The sequence below is a fragment of the Solea solea genome, chromosome 5 (genome assembly GCF_958295425.1).
Source record: "Solea solea chromosome 5, fSolSol10.1, whole genome shotgun sequence".
NCBI lineage: Eukaryota > Metazoa > Chordata > Actinopteri > Pleuronectiformes > Soleidae > Solea > Solea solea.
In genome coordinates, this window is record NC_081138.1 from 26,949,819 (window position 1) to 26,971,846 (window position 22,028).

Consider the following 22,028-nt stretch of genomic DNA (forward strand, 5'->3'; position numbering starts at 1 on the left):
TTGGGAGTGAAACCTGCATTTGTGTTGAGCTCATTTGCAGGTTATGATGTCTGACTGTCGCAGCCCCGCACTGATATTTCATAGCTGAAAATGGTAAATCTGTGCTCACACAGTTATTTCCAGCACATGTTGAATGTAGTGCAGTTTAAATTGCAAATTACTCCCTGGACAGTGTGATTTGTAGCAATTTCAGATTAAATAAACATTTCTTTTTTATTTTGTTTTTATAAATTAATACATTTTTATAAATTAATTTGCACTTTTTTAAAGGAAGGAATTCTTTTAAATGTGAAACAAAATTGTTATGTGATTATGTTTTTCAGCTGCTGTCTTGTAACTCAAGACTGAAATGCAACAAAAAATGTGTAAATATTTTCATGAAGTGTCCAGTGTAGTAATCTGTAAAAAGAAATCTGTATATAGTTCATTTAAAGTATGTACTTCATGATTTTTGTATTTAATTATTCAATATCATTAGACTTTAGATTTTGTTTTAATCCTGAGTGTAAACTGTGCACTATGTCAGTGGATCTCACACCATTTATGCCAAGTACCACCTGAGAAAATATTGAGTAACACCATTATCACCAACCTTTAAATACAGTGGTGTAAATACGCTGAGCAAAGTCAGCTACAGACTTTTCACTGGAGGCAGATTTATTCCCAAATAAGATCATTTGCTCTCTCTTCATCCTCACATATACTTCACACACTGGTAAATTGAAGTGGGATTAAGATGGACAGGAGAGATAATTATTATTATTTGATTTATTATTTTTTTATTAGTTTAATATTCTGTGCACGTCCTCAGCTCCACTCTGATCACATCCCCTGGTATAAACAGTACAACAGTATTTCTGATTCACCAGAGGAAGCTTGCGTACCACTGGTGGCACACGTTCCACAGTTTGAGAACCATGGCACTATATCCTAAATACAGAATTGCTTCTCATCTCTCCTTGTTACTCCTCTCCACCACTTCTGGTTATATCAAAGTGTGCGAGAGGAGGAAACTTTTGCTCATATTAGCCACGTTAGCTCTGGTGAATTTTTTCCCGTCTTCCTGACATTTTTTTTTTTTAATTTTTTTTTATCAAAGTAGAGTGGAATGGCAACAGCAAACAAATTGTCATTAAACTCTACATCCATCATTTCCCCCCACTCCCCCAAGCACGATGTCCCTTTTATAAAGTGGACAGCAAATGTTGTATTGATCTCCTGTTCTCCTCCCTCTTTCCCTCTCTTTTCTCTCCATGTGTTGCTGAACTTGATGTGACCTGAATGCTTGTCTTGTTTATCGCCTCCTGTGACAATGTAGACCCCCCCACCACCACAGTCTCTCTTTCACTCTCTCTCTCTCCCTCGCTCACTCTCTGTAGTTACATATCCACTGGTTAAATGTCTTTTCGTGTTATAACATCTTAAAAACATTATTGTATATGTGTGTGTTTGTCGCTCCGCAGATAAATGCCCTAGATATCCACTACCAAGAGCAGCTCGGCCATGGAAATGGAGGCACAGTTTACAAGTAAGTGTTTGCCTCGGCATACTAAGCAGATAGTAAGAGCAGCTGTCTCAGTGTACTGTTTTAAACCGATGAGTGTAACTTCTCATATTTTAGTTGAATTTTCTGCTTTGGTTTTATGACAAAATAAGACACATCACTTTGCAGGAGGGTTTTTTAAGAAGAGTTCTCCCTTCCTCACCTTACTCCCTCTCTCCCTCTCCTCCGCCATCTGGCCATTTATCTCTCTGTGTTTTTGGCATGATATCTATAAGGCTAGTTTGTGTCTGTTCCGTCATTTATTTATTCTGCTTTGAAGGTTGCAAACATATTTGATATTGATCTGGGACTGTAAAGTATGACAGCAATTGACTTAATCGGTGTATGGTATAGCACATTACCTGCCACAGTGGAGGAGCTCCATCCTCCCAGGCCAGACAAATGCATTACTGCCCTGCTAACATTATGACAAGGTTGGCATTTGTGTTGCTCCTTTTATCTCTCTTTTCTGCACCTTCACTTCCCTTCGTCCCATCAATCCTGAGCTATTGAGCCCTTTTATTGAGATTGAAGTATTGATCACTGCTCAGGCTAACCTCGAGTTGACAGTGGTTTGACTCACACTGTCCCCAGCAAACTCGGTAAATTTTCTGCTCAGCAAATACACAAGACTGTCTCTTTTTTATTTCCATCCCTTCCGTTCCAACTACCTATTTTCTTTTTTTTCTGTTATATGACTTTGAGATATTTTTATTAAGAGCCAATCCCTCATAGTTTTTGAAGGATAACGCTGCTGATCAGTTTGGCACTAGAAATGGTTACACTGCACTGGGGAAGGCCAATATTGCAAGCCCAACATTTTCTCAGTCAATTTAGCCCAACAGAAAATCCATATGCTTTGGTGCTGAAATTTTCATGGTTGAAAGGAGACGGGAAGAAAATAAACCTGGTTGTTTATGGTACGTTGATGTTACAGATAGTTTCATTCGAAACATATTATTCAGACTTAAATTAAAATTATGAAAGGATAAAGTATAAATTCAAAGCTGCATGTTCAGGTAATCCGTCACCACACTTTTATTATAAGCATGTTTTGTGAGAGTGATGGCGTTTTAACACATAGAACAAGATATTAACCTAGAAGGTTCTCCACACAAGGTCACATGTATTGAAACAGAGCCATTGATGGACTATTAGACAAAAAGCTCAAGATTGATTTCAAATAAAAATAACATTGAATCAATATATTATTTATTTTGATGTGTGTGTATAAAGGTGGTGTGTGTCTTATAAATGTCATTTTTGAAATGTGAAAGAGCTCCCAAATAAAATAAATAAAAAAAACATATACATTTACTACATATGAATAATAAACCAATACATTATTGGTTGCAGTAAAAGTACAAGAAGTACTGCAGGAAAAAGTACCACAACCTGCAGTGGAGCCTTTGCTTGCAAACTACTACATTAATCAGAAAAGGTGTAATAGAATCTAGTGTTCAGGCCTTTCTGTCTGTTTTTAACAAAACTAGTCATTAAAGCTAGAGGAACTTTTAAATTGTTAATTTGTATTCAAAATTTGTGTTGATTGTGTGGGTGCCCTTGACATTAGCTCTAAGGAATTTTCATCAGTAACTGTTAATTGCCTCCCTGTTTCTTTCATTTTAATTATTTTGTTACAGTCAGGAGAAACTCCACATTTTGAATGATGCTCTTCCCTTGACATCGCCTTTGATATGTTATTGACAGGTTGTTAGTCAGCTTGTTAAAGAATGGTGACTCACTGACCTCTGTGTTGTGGTGTATTCACTTTAGATGGATTTTTCAGGAGTCAACTTTTGATAATTTATGTCCCCTATTCACACTTTCTTTAAATATATATTATGCCAGAAGTAAATTAAAATATTTTAGGACAAAGACTGTGGCAGTGCCGGTATAATGAATCAAAAGATTTATCCAGTCTGGCTTTTGTGTTTAATTTTTGTATAGACACAAAAGCAAAGGTCACAAAAGAATGTGTTACAAGTATAATTTAGGGATTGGCATTTCAGATAAATGCTGTTTGCTAGTTACACATACACCCATGTTCACACTCATTTACACACACCCCGTCCCACAGCTGCATGTGCTATCTTCAAGTGACTTCACTGTGGTCTTAATGAGGGTCATACATAAACGTCAGTGCCCCAGACAAACCCATATGACAGTTTCTTCTTCAGACTTAACTTTGTCAGAGAGAAGTTCTCCACTCCAGAAAAACTATTAAGTCCAGAGTAAGAGGGTAAATGTGGGGTTCTCAGTGTGTAGAGCTGTGAGCCTTGAGGAAGAGTAAGATAATGGGGTGCATTCAATGACCCTGGTAAATGTATTATTGAATACATTTCAATCAGTTCTTCAAACACATGCAGATGCCACCTTTTGGTAAAATATGCACCACATATCGTTGAAGTAATCATTCATAAATACTGTTCAGTTTCGTTACCTTAACTGAACAACTTTTTATAACCAAATCAATAATAGAATATTCACCCCTGATGTAAGTACCTCTTACTTTTACAATTTTAAAGTAACTTGTTCTCTGTGGAGAAAGAAAACACATTGCTGCCTTACTGTGGTGTAACAGAGAGCAGTTTGGCTTCATGTTTTGTTTTGTTTTATTTTTTATTTTGTATCAGTGCTCATCACTACATTGTGCCCTAACATCGGGTCTTTGTTAGTTATTGGTTCTTTTACATTCTACACACACCAACGTAAATGCAGAGATCTTGGATCAAGGCAGCATCACAGAAGGTCCATTAGGGCAGTCAACACTAACCGTGAGATAGTCATTCAGGTTGGAAGCTGTTGACCTGCTTTGTTTGGCATGTGTCACATCATTTTTGCATCAGTTAATGCTTGTAGTACACAATGAATGTGCCAAGCAGAGCGAAGACATCGTCAAGGTTACTGTAGTCACCATCTTGCACAAAAAACTGAGCACCTTCCATTGAGGTTATTTGTTCTCCATTTTGTCACTCAGGCAACTTAAAGAACTATGAGTGTAAATGGCTGGAAAATGAGTGGGATGCAAGTTTTCGGTATCATTGATGCATTATCAAATCATAATACTTTGAATAATGCATATACATATGCCAAAGAAAATAAGTATTTTAGATATTATATTATATATATTCTGCTTTACGTTGGTCTGAAAATGTGCCTTTTTCTCTTTAGATAAATGACTGTAGGTCTATTCTTTGCACCAATGACATGGACACAGGTTTCTTGTGTGGTTAGAAATCAATTCTCTTTCCTCCTCGGCCTCTACCCTTTGGTCCAGCTTATATTAGGCTTATCACGTTTGAAAAGCACTACCAAAAGCTCCCCACCTTTTAACCTCTTAGCCCATTTATGACCCAGAGCCATTTAGACTCAATTGGATGTTACCAACACCTCAGCTCTCCGTAGCCACACGCTGACCTAGCCATCCATCACTGTCGGCCTTTGTTTTTTATTACACACTCTCTCAGAGGTCCATCTTGTCCACCAATCTAACTGACTGTGGCTTATAAATACAATAACAAGGACACAAAGGCTATTTTTGTGACTCATGGTTCCAGCAGGGCAATTAAAACAAGCACACTGGCCTGACTGTGACTGGTGACATCTACTTAGACACCCGTTGTCGTTCCTGTAGTCTCAGCCCATTTTCTCCATTGATTCTGTTTTTGTACATCATTGATTGGTCTGTATGTTGAAGGGCCAAACCTATTTGGTTAATTGGTATTTAGTATCTTGAATACAGATGTTTTCAGATTGTATCTAGAAACAGCTTAATGGGATTGCTGAGTGCACCTGGCATCACGGAGCATATTAAATACAGTTTGATTTGATTTCTGTTCGTTCAGCCTTCTTGGTAAAGTTGCTGTTGTTGTTTGAGACACATAAATCAGCTTTGATTTTGAGAGGAATTGTACTCTAAATGCAAATGTGTGGATCAGGAGGCAGAAAGGGTCGTCCACTAATCGGTTGGCAGTTCGATCCCCGGGCCGCTCCTGTCCTTGGGCAAGACACTGAACCTCAAATTGCACCTGCTGGCTGTGCTGTCAGTGTGTGATTGGGATGTACGGGTAGAGAAGTGGTTTATGTGCATTAGCATTATGTGAATATGTGCACAAATGGATAAATGCAACTCATAACTCGTATCAAAACAGTCAATATAAATCATACAAAGACTTCAATGATGACTCCTTGAATGCAGTATTATGCTACATTGCAGCAGTATATCCTGCCTTCCCGGGGGTTATGATGTTTAGGTCATTACCAGGCTTATCCTTAGAGGCTGATGCACTTCTTTTTTTCGGTAAATGTTCAGGTTGTAAAGATCACAGAGAATGGTAGTCAGTGTTTACACAGAGACATCCACCCATCCGTTATCTGTACTGCTTATCCTTTGAGGGTCATGGGGGGGACCTGAAACCAATTCTAGCTGACATTGGATGAGAGGCAGGATTCACTTTGAACAGGTCACCCAGCCTATCAACGGACCAACATACTGAGACTATTCACACTCACATTCCAGGGTTTGTAGGTGCTTGAAATCCTCGGACAATTTTAATGTTGTGTCTGTCAGGGTTTGAAAGAATTTGGATAAAGTACTTGGAAATGCTTGAAGTAGAAATTATTTCACAATATATCCAATATATGACCGAATAGTTTGATTATTAGATGGAGGAATAAAGTCTACGCTAAGACTGCTCTGCCACCATTTTGGGTGTCTATATACTATGGCAGAACCCCATTTCATTGATTCAGATAACCACAGAAGTAAGGTACTGGAAAAGTGCAAAAAATGTCCTTGGAAGTGCTTGAAATGTGCTTGAATTTGACCTGGGAAACGTTTTATTCAGTTAGCTTAACCTCAGTCTGCATGTCTTTGGTCTGTGGGAGAAAACCTACAGAGAACTTACAACCCAGTCAAACTGAGGTTCAAACTGGAAACGTTCTTGCTGTGAGGCACCAGTGCTAACCTCTCTGTCACCGTGCTGCCTGTACAGAGACAGTTTGGCATAATCAGCAAAAAAGCATGACATAGTGTCCCAATACAAGAAAGTTGCACTGAATACGACCTAACTAAATGCAGAATTTAAGTTCCTTTTTGCTGATGTTTTTTCCTGTATTTTCCTGTATTACAACACCTCAAAGGACAAATAGTAGGTCATTTGTCTTTAATGTGCACAGTAAATTTGAGTTTTTTTAATTTGAGTATATCTTCGGCTTAATAATAGAAGTTTCAGAGCCTGAAGAAACCACACCCGAAAGTTGGGTGAAGAAAATGCTCTAAATTAGTTCATTTTCAAAATCTTCAAAATACACATATAGTGGTTGGTGTACAACCCTCAAGCCAAATGATTATGAAATTAATTTCATATGAAATTATTATTAGAGTGAAGTTTCCACTGGAGGTTGGTGTGACACAGTTGTGCTCTACTTTAAATTGATGTAAACCACATAATGCGTTAAAAACAGAAATCAACAATGTAGATTTTGAGAGTTTAAGTTTAAGCGATGACACTGAAATGTCTACATTAGATTACTAGAAGTGTTGCCATGTTGCATGTGTTGAATAATAATGAAACTAATTGAACATGATACAATTAAATTAAAGTAAAATTAATATTCCATAGCCGTCTGCCATCTTCCCTTTCAAAGACTTCAGAAAAACTAATAACAGTTGTATTGTTGTCAAAATTATTCCGCTTAAATTTTAATGTGGATGAATTTTTAGTGTCCATGCATTTGCGAAAAATCTATTTTTAGGTATTTATCTGCCCGTATTGGTATGGGAACCAAATACAGTCGTGTTTGTGGAGAGAGAGAGAGAGAGAGAGAAAGGCAGGTCATCATCCATGTGGCATTGTAAACGTACCACGTTAGCCCTGATCCAGGAGGCCAGTCTGTCTAACCCACAGCTCCAACTTCAGAGACACAGTGAGAGGCCCTATGAATACTGCATGATGAAGCTTTTATTACAGAGCGAGCTGGAGTGTAAATAAGATCCAGGCAATGGGGCACATTTACTGGGGTCAGATTGGGGGGAAGTGGTGTGTGTGTTGGGGGGGGGTCGGGATATGTAACCTTGTCCCCATGTCTCCTGCTATCATAAGCCTGTCACTGTAACTCATACAGGGATGCTCTGCCCTGAGGTGGTCAAGGACAGTCTGGGAATAAAGCTTTAGCCAAGCAGTAGTCACACCATGTCTCCAGCTCCATAACATACCGCCCTTTGATACACCTTTGTTTAAACTTTGTGACTCTTTGTTTGGAAATACAGTGTGCTTAACAATTGTTATTATCATAATATAAAAAAAATAACTGATGTGTGATTTATGGATGAAATGGTAAAAGGAAAATCATTGTGAGCATTATAGGTGATCGACAGTGCCATTGAAAGCCAAATTTTGATAAAATGAATGAATTACAAAATTTAAAAGCTGCAATTTAATCCTTCTATTTTTGTTCTATGTTATATGCCAATTTAATAATTGCACTATAAAAATGATAGAAATAATTAATATTTTAATGGGATCTTGTGTGGTGTCTTCTTATTTTAAGCTTGACTTAACAATTTATATCCCAACTCAAATCACATTTATGTTGGGGTGCAACTAACAATTATTTTTTAAGTACTTGTTTGGTCTGTAAGATGTCAGAAAATGTTGTTGAACCTGGAAATAATAATGTTCTCAAACGTCTTGTTTTGTCCACGAAACCAAAATGATTCAGTTTTAGGAATCCAGAAAATATTCACACTTAAAAAGCTGAATAATCTGAGAACTTCTTCCTTATTTTGGGATATTTTAGCCAAATCATTCAGCCCTAGTTACTAATGTGATTACATACCAGTTAGATGGGTTCAGCCACAGGCTGGTGATGTACTAGAAGTTGTTAAGTGTAGTGAAGACTTGGTTTAATCTCTTATTTCGACTGCCTTACACACCAACCTGCCCCGTCAGTATTTAACATGTCTACTCCTGTGATCTTGCCGCAATTAACATCATCTTAATTAAGAAGAAGCAGTCATGCTTAACTGATATTGATTGTAGCTTAGAGGAAGACCGAGACATCAGAGTGGAAACAAGGCCATCAGCCTTAAAGTGCAAAGAGAAATAAGAGAAGAAAAGATGACTTTTAGACAAAAGGAACATAGGAGGTGCAAAGTGTCAACTTCTGTGACATCTGTGGAGGATTTTGGTCCAATCCATAACAATCCAGGAGGGTTTATTAGTAGAAATTATGCAAATATTTATTAATACTTTTCCAACAAAATTAAAATGAATAGATAGTTACATGTATAATTACTGTGGATTTTTGTGCACAGCTTGAAAAGTTAATGCCCTACGATGTTTCTCTGAAAAAGCTGTAGTTCATGTATTCCATATTTTGCATTCAGGTGTAGCTACAGTCAGTGTTTGTTCTAACTGTGGGTAATACCTGCCATGGCACTAATAGGTGTCATTAATTAAAGGCCTCTGCCAGTTTAGAGGTGTCTGGGTTTAGAGCAAGACGATACTCTTAATCTAAGACACATTAATCACATCTTGCACCATACAGTACACATTTTCTCTGGAAGACCCACTGACAGGTGAGTAGCCAGGTATCACGTTTACTAAGCCTGCTCGCAAGCTACCCATCCAGTGTGACGTGCACTGCTCCCACCTCATCCCTGTCACCTGACAGCTGTTGGACAGTATTTGTCCTTGAGGATTGTATGTTGAGAGGTCCTGCGGTATTGTCACTGGTGCCGTAAACTAACCTTCACCGGCTGTAACTAAAGCCGATGTTTGGCATTAAGGAGTTTGATAATTAAATCATCACGGGGACGGTCTGTGGCTGCTTGCAATTCAAAACGCTGTCTGGAACAACTAGTGCCAGGGTTGACTGGATCTGGTTTTGGATAATGACCTCTGATCTTTTAAAAGACACGGGGGATGACGATTTAGACGACTCTACTGTTTTTGTGACCCAGTTGTCTTCTGTGGCTACACATGTCAGTTTTTACCAGTTCTGGCATTACACTTGTCAAGTTATACTGTACTTCCTGGAAGTTATTTTTATGTGTTTTTTCTGCCCTAAGATTATTCATTCTTGACCACAATTTGAGACAGCAGATCATTGGTGCACTGCTGGTACCTGCATTTGTCTGCATTACTTTAGCTGACTGGTTAACAAATGCTTTCCTTCCATGTTTATGCATCCTGTGGCTGTAACAAGAAACATAAATACAGTTTTCTGTGTAGCTTGATGCACTGTATTGAAAAATGCAGACCGTGTACATCCACCAGGGTCACCAATGTTTTTGAGCCTCAGAACTACTTGAACGGTAGAGAGAATAATACACGGAGCTACTATGTGAATATATATGTTTTTAAATGGTAAAAGGTCTGTATTTACATTGTGCTTTTTCAGTCTTGATGACCACTCAAAGCTGCTTTACACTTCAGTTTTGCAGTGCATCTATAGTAGAGCAGCACAGCCGGGAATCAAACCCTTGACCTTCCAGTTGAAAGACAACTCGATAGGCCACTCATCGCCCCCACATTTTAGTGATATAAAAACATGTATATGTGATATATTAGCAGTATGTTTCATGTTCTGAAAGGCATACACAACCGACCTTGTCATTTGAAAAGTGTACGTGTTTATTATTTGAAATTTGCATTAGGGCTGCCACTAAATAATATTTTAATTAGCGATTAAACTGTTGGTTATTTTTCTCTATTAATCGATTAGTTGTTTGGTCCATAAAATGTCTGAAAATGTTTTCCAAATCTCGTCATCTTGATGTCTTGTTTTGTCCACAAACCAAATTGAACCATTTTTAATGATTTATTTGTTAAATGGAGCAAATAAACCAGAAAAGATTCACATTTAAGCAGCTGAAAAAAAAATCAGAAAACCTGTTTTAATTATTAAAAAATCAACACAAGTAGATTATCAAAATAGTTGACGATTAATTTAGTAATTGATTAATAATCGATTATTCTGATATTACAGCACTAATTTACATTTGTTCAGAAAAAATGTCATTTCAAAATCACTCAACAGACACAGAGGTGTGTGTTTGCTGCCGCGAGGTGCAAACCTTGGTGTCTATGCACATGAGACTAAACTGAAAATATGTTAATTGATCGATCTCAATAATCACCTGTTATTAACAAGCCAGGTCTATGCTGTCTACAGCAGCTTTATACTGTTTTTTTTTATTATTATTATTATTATTATTATTATTATTCATGTTTCCTGTCTGTGGCTCAGTTCACATACTGCTACATCACTTTTGTCATTGCTATTTTTAGAACTGACCTGTGGGCGCCTTGTTGGCTGGATGCAGGCAGCCAGGTGCCTGCGGGCACCATGTTGGTGACCACTGGTGTATAGTTCTAATCAGTGATATCATAGGTTACAGGGCAGTTTGTGGCAGACTGTTCATACATATTTTTATTCAGTTATCTTCATACAAAGTACTGTGAACAGGGAAAAGTGTGAATCAGATCAAAACTTTTTCATGTTTTTTTGATGACACTTGATCAAGGTTGGTGTGTGGATTTAATCTGTGGCAATCTCTTTGTACATGCATGACTCCATCAGACCTTTTGCTGGACGTCTTGTTCTTGTCACTGCAGATAGTTCCATGTATATGACTTTAAATGTGTTTGGTGTCATTGTCATTAAAGAATACGTGACAGATCAGATGCCTTCCTTTTTTGAAACAATACTAATCCTGATTTAAAGGTAAAATACAATAAAGAAACTCTCTTTTCCCCTCTAGAGCGTACCATGTTCATGGGAAGAGGGTTTTAGCTGTCAAGGTGAGAACTTCTTCCATGTTCATGATACCTCTAACATCATCAGAGCATCAGTAGAATGTGACTGTGTGGCATTTACTCATTCTGTACCATTTCCCCCTGTTTCCCATATTTACTTTCAGGTCATTCCACTGGATATCACTGTGGAACTACAGAAGCAGATTATGTCAGAATTAGAAATTCTCTACAAGGTTGGTATTGATTCATTTCTCCTCTAAATGTTATTATCACACTAAACACACTAAATGTCTTTCTCAAGTGGTTTTTGATGCACCCGTTTGCACCTAAAACGTGGGATTTTAACAGTCTTTTAAGTTTATTCCAAAATAAAATAGACCTAAAATAGACCTGACAACATTAACTTTGCTGTTTAATCGTAGGCTACAGTAAAGGTTTTGTGTGAATGTGGTGACGTTTCTTTTTATGCAAGTGATGCCACTTGGCTAAAACCATGGCATCACCCCAGGGCATTTACTTTGGGGTAATAAGCCCCTTTTTAAATGCATGATGAGAGTGTCCCAAAATGCTTCCATACATCTGCCTCATGTGCAGGGTCTCATAGCACCACCTTTTCTAAGTGCTGTGATGTTAAAGTTGTTGCTGAAATCATTTTCGCTCAAAACTACAATGGAAATTGTATAAATAAACCAATTATTTGTGCTTTAGTTATGACGCTGTCTGTTCTTTTGATTGCAGTGTGATTCACCCTACATCATCACTTTCTTTGGTGCCTTTTTCGTTGAGAACAGGATATCCATATGCACCGAATTCATGGACGGTAAGTTCCTCTGTAGCTTAAGCCAGTAGATCATATGTTATCGTTTTTCTTCGCTAACCACATCGGTGTAGGGGAGACTTTGGGGAACTGTCCTCTGTCCCTCCACTGTGTGTCCATTTACACTTCTGCAGATCAGCAGCATGTCTTATATCTGTAAGCTGCTTAGCATGCCTGTGTGCTAAAAGCTACAAGGGTGTGATAAATGACTTGACTTGACTTAAGTGCATGTGTATGTGTGTGTGTGCATAGACTGGTATGATGTGGGAGACTGTTTATTTTTTTTATATGTGCCTGTGTTTGTCTAAGTGTGTGTTAACGCAGCAATTCCCCCATATCACACATTTGTTGGCAAGGTCTAGCCAACCTCTGACCTCATTCTGACTGTGAAACTTTGTCAATTGTACTCATTTCTTGGTAACAAAATCTTTTAGGAATGTTTTGAAACATACCTTGAATCTGTATGTTCAAAACCATCTTTAATATTAATACTAATAGCAAGTAAATGTCAGGTCTTCTCTGTAGTTTTCTACTTTAAAGGTGATATATTGTGTAGGTGTGTGCAAAAGCGACCATTTAAGTGGTTTACACAGGAGGGTAGGAGGGTTTAAAGTTTATAATTATTGATGACAAGACCAAAACAACGGAGAGGGGTATTCCTGGTATTCCCACCCCTAATAATGGACCTTAAAAGGTGGGTCATGGGTTTTGTTACTTATTAAAGTTGTGTTAGCTACACAGTAAACCTGTTTTCAGTTGAATATTTGGTTTCTTCTAACAGTAACTGGATCATGTGATGTGACTCGTCGGTGAATATCTGTCACAGCAGAAAAAAATAATCATAATTTTAAGTATTGTGGGTGGTGCCAGTTTGAGCAACAGAGTGGTGCATGCCATTAGTTGTGTTAAGTGTGGTGTTTGCCACCTGCATGGCCAACATGAATTGTGCTTTGCACAAATATGTCACACCATATCACTGTCTTATTGATCAATGTGTTATTTGCAGGTGGTTCTCTGGACGTGTTCAAAAGGATACCAGAGCATGTTCTGGGAAGGATCGCAGTTTCAGTAAGTTTTAATGAAACACTTAGGTGGTTTGATTACTGAGTTAAAAAAAAAGCCTTTTAATCAAGTGGTGTCTTCTGGATAAGAATATTTATTTAAATCTGTTTATTGGATTTTGAAGGTCCAGTTTTCAATGTGTCATCTTATTTGATTGTTGGATACAAAACTCGTCTGAAGAAAAACAGGTCTGAGGAGAAAAAAACCCATTTATTTTATTAATGAAATAAAAGAAAAAAGAACCTCAAGTGTGAAATTTTCAATTACCCTCTGTTGGCTGAAGTGACGGACAAAGTCAGTGTGTTCCCTTTATCCTCCTCTCTCCGCCCTTGTCTACTCAGTTAAGACTAACATTTTGATAGAAGTGGCCTTGAAGTTGATAAATACGTGTCCTCTTCTCCACACTCATTATCCGTCTCCTGTCTTCACCTTCTCTTGTCTGTCTCCCCCCCTTTAACTTTGTCCGTAATCAAGCAATGGCAGCTATTTAGTTTGTGTTAATTTTAATTCACAGCTTTCCCTCCTTTCCACTGTCACAGTTGTTAATTATCACAGAAGGATAACCACCCAAGAGGGTGAGTGAGTGAAGCTGCACACGCCAGTTGTTGCACTCACACCTTTTGAGGCAGCAAGACTTCACAGAGCTTTTGTGCTTTCTTAATTTTATCTCAGATGCTGACAGGCGTCAGCCTTAAACTGTAGTCAATTTTAGGATCCTTTTATCACGCCTCTAAATGGATAGCTGAATTTCATTACTTTGAGCAAGTTCTGTTTTTCATCTGGCTTGATTGAGTAAAAGGACATGTCCAAAGTCGAGGGATTCTTTGTGCAGAGATAATTAGCATTTAAAAATTGTAGGGCACCACACTTGGGAAGAGTCTATGGTCGAGATGTAACGAGAACCAAGTAAAAGTACAGACAAGTTTCATTTTTGGTGAAACCCCTTTTGAAAAAACATATTATTTAAACTTATTAGCTCATTAGCTCATGACAAGTTGTGATATGATGGCTTTATATTATGATTAAGGCACGTGATTTAGCACATAGCGAAGGAAAACAGGCACATTTAAGTGGCTGTTCATGTGCAGCGTCTATTGTGTTCAGAAATTCATTATTTTTACAAATGGAGCAGCCTATAGCCAAATGGAAAGAGAACTTGGCTTGTGACCTGCTCGAGTCCCCACCAGGTCACGGGCTGAGCAAGGTATCCAGACTCCCTCGCTCATTGTTAATTGGACCTTAAATTGACCCCAGCCACAGAGGGGCACATCGAGTGTACTCCTTGTGCCGGTGCCAAGCCTGGATAAGTGGGAGGGCTGCGACAGGAAGGGCATCGCCTTAAAAAAAATATCTCTGCCAAATCAATGTTGAGGTTCTGGGTGAGTCAGAATTGTACCCTAGATGAGAATAACCACACATTTTCTTTTGATACTCAGACCAAAGGATTAGGTCAAACTAGTCTTTATCCACTCTGAGCTAAGTTTTGAACCTCCCACCCAGACATTTTTTTTTCCTATTTTTGTCCACAAATGTGTCAAACAGCAAAGCTGCAGTGAGGGACAAATTACACTGGAAATCAATTGTTTTGATTTTTAATTCCTAGCTTAATTCATTAATTGATTCAGTGAAACTGCTGCAGTTTCAAGGATTCGGTTGCGTCGTAAGGACAGAAGTGACAGAGGCACATCCCTATGAGCTCCTTGGTTGAAAACGTCATGTTTTTCCCAGCATTTTTAGATGCTGCACATAAACAGCCCCAAATCTTTTCTACTCGGTGTCACTCACTCATTCACTCACTCACTCACTTACTCACTCACTGGCCCTCCTGTGTGAAACACGCAGCCCCAGTCCTGACTGCCAACCTGATCACAACAACAATACAATCAATTTGACACATGTGACAGTGCAGCAGTATTCAAAGCTTTTAACATTTCAGCATATCTAACCACATCCCTTTTGCCCCCGAGTACCTTAACTGCCTCAGCAACATGTGTATTGGAGTTGTTACCAGACCTATTGTCTCCTACAGGTGTACACTATATTGGTAAAATTGTGAGTGTGTTCTTTTCTCAGAATTTAGAAACTGTGCCAAAACCAAAGGCAGACAAAACTCAGAATCAGTTATCAAAGTAGCTCTTTCAGGACAGTTCAATTTGTCTGAGTTGGCTGTTTATATTCACAGCTGCAGCATAACTAATGCTGAAACACATGGATTTGGGGACAATCAAACAATCATTAACCAAGTTAATTAAATATTCATCCACGAAAATTAATGTAATCTATTTTTTTTTCCCTGTCCCCTGTGTGCGCAGGTAGTCAAAGGGCTGACGTATCTGTGGAGCCTTAAGATACTTCACAGAGGTGAGTAAGATGTTGCACAGGCTTGTTAATAAAAAAAGAAAAGACAGAGTTGATAAAGTTGAGACACAGAGTGCTGATGCTGCAGTTCTTTTAAGCAGTTTGTCTCCGCAGATGTCAAGCCTTCCAATATGCTGGTAAACACCCGAGGACAAGTCAAGCTCTGTGACTTTGGTGTCAGCACGCAGGTAAACTGATTTGTTTGTGTGAGCATGTGGGAAAGAGGGAAAGAAAAGGGCAGAATATGAAAGGGAGAAGAAGAGAAACAATTGTCAGTAGCTGCTTCTCCACACACGTGCCTGGTGTGTCTGTGTATTTGTTACCTCTTTGGGACCTTTACTGGCATAAACACTGACCATGTCACAACCAGTAGTCCTCACACCAAACCAAACCCTTGTCCTAATGAGGCAGAACCTCATTTCTGAAGGAGCTTGTTTAAGATTTGGACTGTGGTTATGGTTATTAAGGCTTGGTTAAGCTTTGTTTAGGTTGTTCAAATGAATGGAAGTCAGTGTGGTGTCCTGAGAAGAATAGCTGTATAAACCTGCGCAAACCACACACACACAGAGTGTGAGAGTGTGTATGTTTGTGTGTGTGTGTCTGCATATGGTCAAGCTGTCAATCACTGCATTCATTCTCTACTCCAAACATGAGCACCATCCCAAGGGTCTTCCTATCACATTAACTCCCCACCCACCTCCATTGTTCTGCAGGCTCCAAAAAAAATCACTTGTTATAATTATGACCCACACACACAAACACACACACACACACACACACACACACTAAAGCCTCATTGATATGTATTCAGTGCATGTGGGGACAGCGTTGATGACAGACAATAGTTCAGTCAGTGTGTGTGGGTGGGTGGGTGTGGGGGTTAGGATTGTGTGTTTGTAATGTAATCATCAGGGACAGACCTTCAGCGTTCCCCAAAAACATCAACCTCGAGGACTCTCTTCTTTTCAACACACACACACACACACCTCAACCCCCGGTCCCCCACCCCACATCGTTATTCATTTTTTACCTCCACTTCCACAGAAGCTCCAAGGTGAATTTTACACCCTGCATGTGTAACACTTGCAACACTGACTCGCTCGTGCTGTTAAACTCTGCTTTTGTGTTTATCTCTTTTTCACACGTAAACACTCTCCCTCTCTCTCTCTCTCTCTCTCTCTCTCTCTCTCACACACACACTCTGTAGGGCATGCTGGAAAAAAAGCAGCCATAAGGGAGCAGACTCTCATTATCACAGTCCTGTCATTGATGGCATGTACCATTGTGTACACACTCTCCCTCACACACACACACACACACACACACACACAGACTAATGTCTCCTTGTCTTACTCCTATTCCCTTGTGCGAGGGTTGGGGAGCAGCCCAAAATATCAACCTGACATGTCAATAAATTTAGATAATGTAAATTAGGTCCAGCTCCCCTCTTTTTTTATTCTCTTACACACGACACTGAATCTTTAAAGTTGATCTCTATATATGTGCGGCATAATTATTGGCTCATTCTATTAATCTATTTGCAGTTGGTGAATTCCATTGCCAAAACCTACGTGGGAACTAACGCATATATGGCGGTAAGAAATGCCGTAAATGTCAATCTCATGCCAGACAGTTTTAATTTGACCCATGTGATAACTCATTCCTTCTCTACTGCCAGAGTTTCTGATGGTTGTTCTTGTTTTTTTTTCCCTTTGCTCCACAGCCAGAGAGGATATCTGGAGAACAGTATGGTATCCATGCAGATGTGTGGAGTGTGGGAATCTCTTTCATGGAGGTACGACAGTAGCAGTAGCAGTTTGAAACCAAAATGATCACCGTGTATGTCTTCACACTGGTTGTTGCTTAAATGTATAATTTTTTTTGGTTCTTAAATGTGTATTTTCATTAGATGCAGCTCTAATATGAATGTAGGCTTAATTCTTGTAAAATGGTCCATTTGAATTATTTGTAATTACACACTTTGGTATCAGGCTTGTATGTCCTCAGACTGGCTGTGTGTCCATATTGTGTGTGTGTGTGTGTGTGTGTGTGTGTGTGTGTGTGTGTGTGTGTGTGTGTGTGTGTGTGTGTGTGTGTGTGTGTGTGTGTATGTGTATCAATATCTCTCTTCATCTCTCCTTCTCTTGTTGATTGAATGCTTGACTGACACCCCGTGCTTTCGAATAACATTTTAATTTCACTATTAGACTCCCCTGGTCTCTTGTCCTCCCACTGACACTATTGATTCTCCATCTGTTTCTGTCCACAGTGCTCCCTGCACACTATAACAGATGATGTGGGCTCTGGCCTCGTTTTTGTTTGTCAATAATGTTATATCATTATAATTATAACAATAATGGATGACTTCACACAAAAGGGGGCCACGTCAAAATTATTGACACCATCTCCGTGTGATAGAGATGGAGTTTTATTAGAGTGAACGCCCCGGCCCCATTCCCTTTATTTCTAGCTGTGAATGCGTGCATTAAGCTAAATGAAATGTCTTCCACTCGATGTGGATTGATCTTTAGCCTACAAGTTGGTCTATTTGTGTTCAAGGGAAGACCGTGAGCGTTTTTGACGTTTTAATAACTTAATGTTGCCAATAAGCTGCCCTTGACCGAGGTGAAAAATGTCCATCCCAAGTGATTTACTAAATGTCAGGGAGAGCTGTCACTCAACTACCCCAGCCAAAAGCAACAGACATGAACATATTACATACATCTATCCCTCAGTCCTGCCCTCCTCTTTCTCTTCATCCCTCTATTTTGTTCTCTGCAGGTGGTAATCATGGGGGGGTTATTAACTAATAGCTGATGTTGTTTGATGAGCTTGTGTTGTCAGCAGGTGGGCACTGAGCTCACCTCAAAGACTGGAAGTCTCTAATTCTGCACAAGTAGGAGGCTTTAGCAGCGTGGGGTTTTTATATCAGTCAAATACAAGCGCTGGCGAGGCATGGTTTTCTTTTCTGTCTCATTTCTTATGAAAGACCGGACATGCTCACTCACTCATCTTCTACCACTTTATCCTCCACATGAGGGTCGCGGGGTCAATCCTAGCCAATCCCAGCTGACATAGGGTAAAAGGCGGGGTCATACACAACAGTATCACAACAGACAGACTGAAGCGTATGTGACTGTCACACAGGTTGTTGTTAGCCTTTACACAGATACATACAAGTCACACATTTTAGCAGTTATCACAAGCATTTATGAGTAATACAATTTCAGACTCACTATTAACAACCGTCAGTTTTTCTTAATTCACTGTTATTGAACTGTAACTGCAGATAACTATTATCATAATCCAACCATTGTGTTTCAGTGTATTGTGTTCAGTTGTGTTCTGTTGTTGTAAATAGTAAACTTTGCATCTAAATAGAAACACCAGGTCCATCACTTATCAGTTTCTAGTTGTTGTCACTCTTTTTACTCATTATACAACATTACATTAATTGATGTGACCGAACCTGACCTGGATTTTAGTCCGAACCTGGGCTTGGGTCGGATATCCAAGCTCTAATCTATTCCAATGTCGCTTTTGTGAAGCATTTACTCAACCAGACTCAAATCTGAAATTATATTGTCAGGGAATCAATGAAACTAACATTAATTTATTAATAATTTTCCATTTTAAGATATGTTTGGCTGTTAGCACAGATTAATGTCTCTATATGCCCTGGACTGACATTATTGTTAATCTCACTGCTTTTCTCTTCCACATAGTTGGCACTGGGCATGTTCCCCTATCCACAGGTGAGTTATTTTAATGTTTTTCTATTGTATTGTAGCCTTATTTATTTATTCATTCATTTATTTTCTCCAACTAAAAATTATTTATTCATTCATTGGAGCTGTTAGTTTTAGTGAAGTAACCTCAGTATTTACACAGTGCTGCAAATTAATTTCTTACTTCTTACTTTTTTGATTATAATTTGCTTTTATTCCTTGTCTATTTGCTTTATCCTCCACATGACAGTCACAAGCTCACTGGAACCAATGTTTTTTTATTTATTTTTTTATATTCCCTGCATCTGTATATGATGGGGTTTTGTAAAAGTTTTACATTTTGTTGAAAATATTCAGACATTGTAGTAGTTTCTAAAGAAGTGTTTAGTGCTGAAATACTGGAAATATACTGTATAAATGGTTTGGGTTCATATACTTAACCTAAAATCCTGCTCAAATGTAATTGCCGACCACAGAAGTGACTTCCCAATCCTATCAAGTCTTAATTAGCCCTTTTAAGATGGGTTTATCTTCCCAATCCTTATCTGTGCAAATTCAATCTGGATGTGGTTACCTCAGGTCACCTGCTGGTCACCAGCCTTCACGAAATGTGAAGAGGAAGACGTCATTGAATGACAATTTGGTTCTAAAGATCTTTCTTAAAAATGATGCTACCTATGATGCTATGCTGTAAACGATGTTACCAATTAAAACCCTAATTACACAAAACATATAGTTTTAAATCCTTACTTAATCACATCACCCGTGGACATTAGCGGTAATTTCTGAGTTTATATGTTGTGATTAAGGAAACTGCATATTGAAACATGTGATTGTTTTCTGTGAAATCTGTCTGCAGGTGTTAATTTACACAACTCTGCTCCCTCTGTCAAATGAATCTTCGTTGTGGTTGATTCTAGAAGTGGTGTGTGATGCAAGCACTGTGCTCTGGAATTACTTAAGTGTTGGCTAACTTTCAGTGCGTCGGTTATTCTTCCCGCAAATAAGGGAACTCATTTACTAAAATGTTGAACAGGGCTGTTTGTGAGCCTCACCTTTTTTTCCCTCGTAGGCCATTAGTGTTTTAGACGTTATTTTCAGGTGTATCTGATAACGTCACTGTATTGAGGTTCTCTATCACATCTCATAAGACTTTAATTTAATGCCTGGTTGTTGTTTTAAACAGTTGATATCTTTAAGTGTTCTCATACTTATGAGTAGAGTAGTTTTGATTTGATGGTGATGTGTGCTATCACATTTTAAAGTAACTACTGAACTCTGCCTTTTTGCATTTCTGTCTGTCAGAAAAATCGAAATTAGACATTTACCCCAAGTTGGTCAGCTCCGCCTGTTTGCATGCTTCCATGGTAAGCTGCCATCTGTGAGACAGATGATCGAGCTCTTTGATTATTCCTTGTGTTAATCATCAGTCATTATGCTACGAAGATGAGCAAAGTTTAAGTGGAGTAAAGGCATGTTCGCAACCCAGGGCATGGATTTTTTATTCCCCCCTTATTCAGTCCTTTATTGGACATAAATGCGATATGGGATATAAATTGGATGGCCAAAATATTAGAAAAACTGTTTTCCCTTTTTTAGTTTAGACAGCTTTACTCATCATACTGTTAATTTTCCCATAACTCCATATGGCACTGAAGACAGTTCACCTGCAGGCTGTAGCAGAGTGGTGTGTCGAGTCGACAATGCTCGGATCCAGCTCGTCAGGCGCAGCCAGCCAAAGTCCTCGGGCTTTAGTTGTCATTTTTGCAGACGCTGGCACAGCTGTCTGCGTGAAACCCCCTGCTACACTTCACAGAGAACATGTTCCTGCAGACTGAGGGAGAAGTTGGAGAAGCTGGAAGAGAGATTGGAGGAGAATCAGTGGCTTCCGACTTTCCACCGTAGACTAGCGGATGATTCATGATGATAAAGTTGCGTTTGGCTTTGGGGTTTTTCATGAGTTGCAATTCTAGAAACCCCGACCCTGAGCAATGCTATGCTTTTGTTCACCATTTAAATTCTGTGAAAGCACGTGTGCTTGCAAGGACTTTAATTTGCAGATAATGTTCAGTTGATGCATCATCTCCCATTCATTGTTTTGTGTGTGCATGTGCGTGTGTGTGTGCACGCAGAAGAGTCATCACCTCATGTTTGTCATGATTAGAGATGGTCTCTTTAATTCCACTCCACCACATGTCGGGATTCATTTGTATTCTTTGTCAGGAGTTAATGGAGTTTTTTTTGCGCAGCGCGCTCTGAAAGTCTTTGAAGACACCAGACCTGATGTGATGTGTATACAGCCGCCAGCGTTGTTGCTCCTGATTGATTTGTTGTCCTTTTTTGTTGCTCTATGGTTGATTTTTATTTCCCTCCAGTTTGTCCTATTTTCACAAATTTGAGTGAATCTCTAGATGAAAACACCACGTCAGTTTTTTGTGAGCATGTTTGAGAAACTTCCATTACTCAACGCTGCATCCATCATATATCATTATTGCCCCCCCCCCCCCCCCGTATGAAATGGAAACCCAACAGTATGGTATTACTTCTGTGGTTCACTCTTTTAGAATTCCCGTCAACCAGAAAACACTGACCCATCATTCTCAGACATATCGTCGCACCACATCTGTCACTATTTATTGTCTTCAGATCATATTCAAATAACTGTTTCTCCCTGAGGATTTTTATGTGTATTTCATATATAAATTATATAGACAGGAGACAATCTTAACAAAGCAGCATTGAATCTTCTGGTT

The 22,028-nt window shown here is 38.9% G+C and overlaps 1 protein-coding gene across 1 annotated transcript in view; it reads left to right on the forward strand.

Moving 5' to 3' along the window:
* The window catches only part of map2k5 (mitogen-activated protein kinase kinase 5), a 65,223-nt gene that overhangs the window by 11,431 nt on the left and 31,764 nt on the right, over window positions 1-22,028 (forward strand). The window contains exons 8-17 of the mRNA XM_058629684.1: window positions 1,464-1,528; window positions 11,316-11,355; window positions 11,475-11,543; window positions 12,049-12,130; window positions 13,134-13,195; window positions 15,502-15,550; window positions 15,662-15,735; window positions 17,092-17,142; window positions 17,271-17,342; window positions 19,273-19,302. Of these exons, the coding sequence (XP_058485667.1) occupies window positions 1,464-1,528; window positions 11,316-11,355; window positions 11,475-11,543; window positions 12,049-12,130; window positions 13,134-13,195; window positions 15,502-15,550; window positions 15,662-15,735; window positions 17,092-17,142; window positions 17,271-17,342; window positions 19,273-19,302 (594 nt within the window). The remainder of the gene's footprint in view (window positions 1-1,463; window positions 1,529-11,315; window positions 11,356-11,474; window positions 11,544-12,048; window positions 12,131-13,133; window positions 13,196-15,501; window positions 15,551-15,661; window positions 15,736-17,091; window positions 17,143-17,270; window positions 17,343-19,272; window positions 19,303-22,028) is intronic.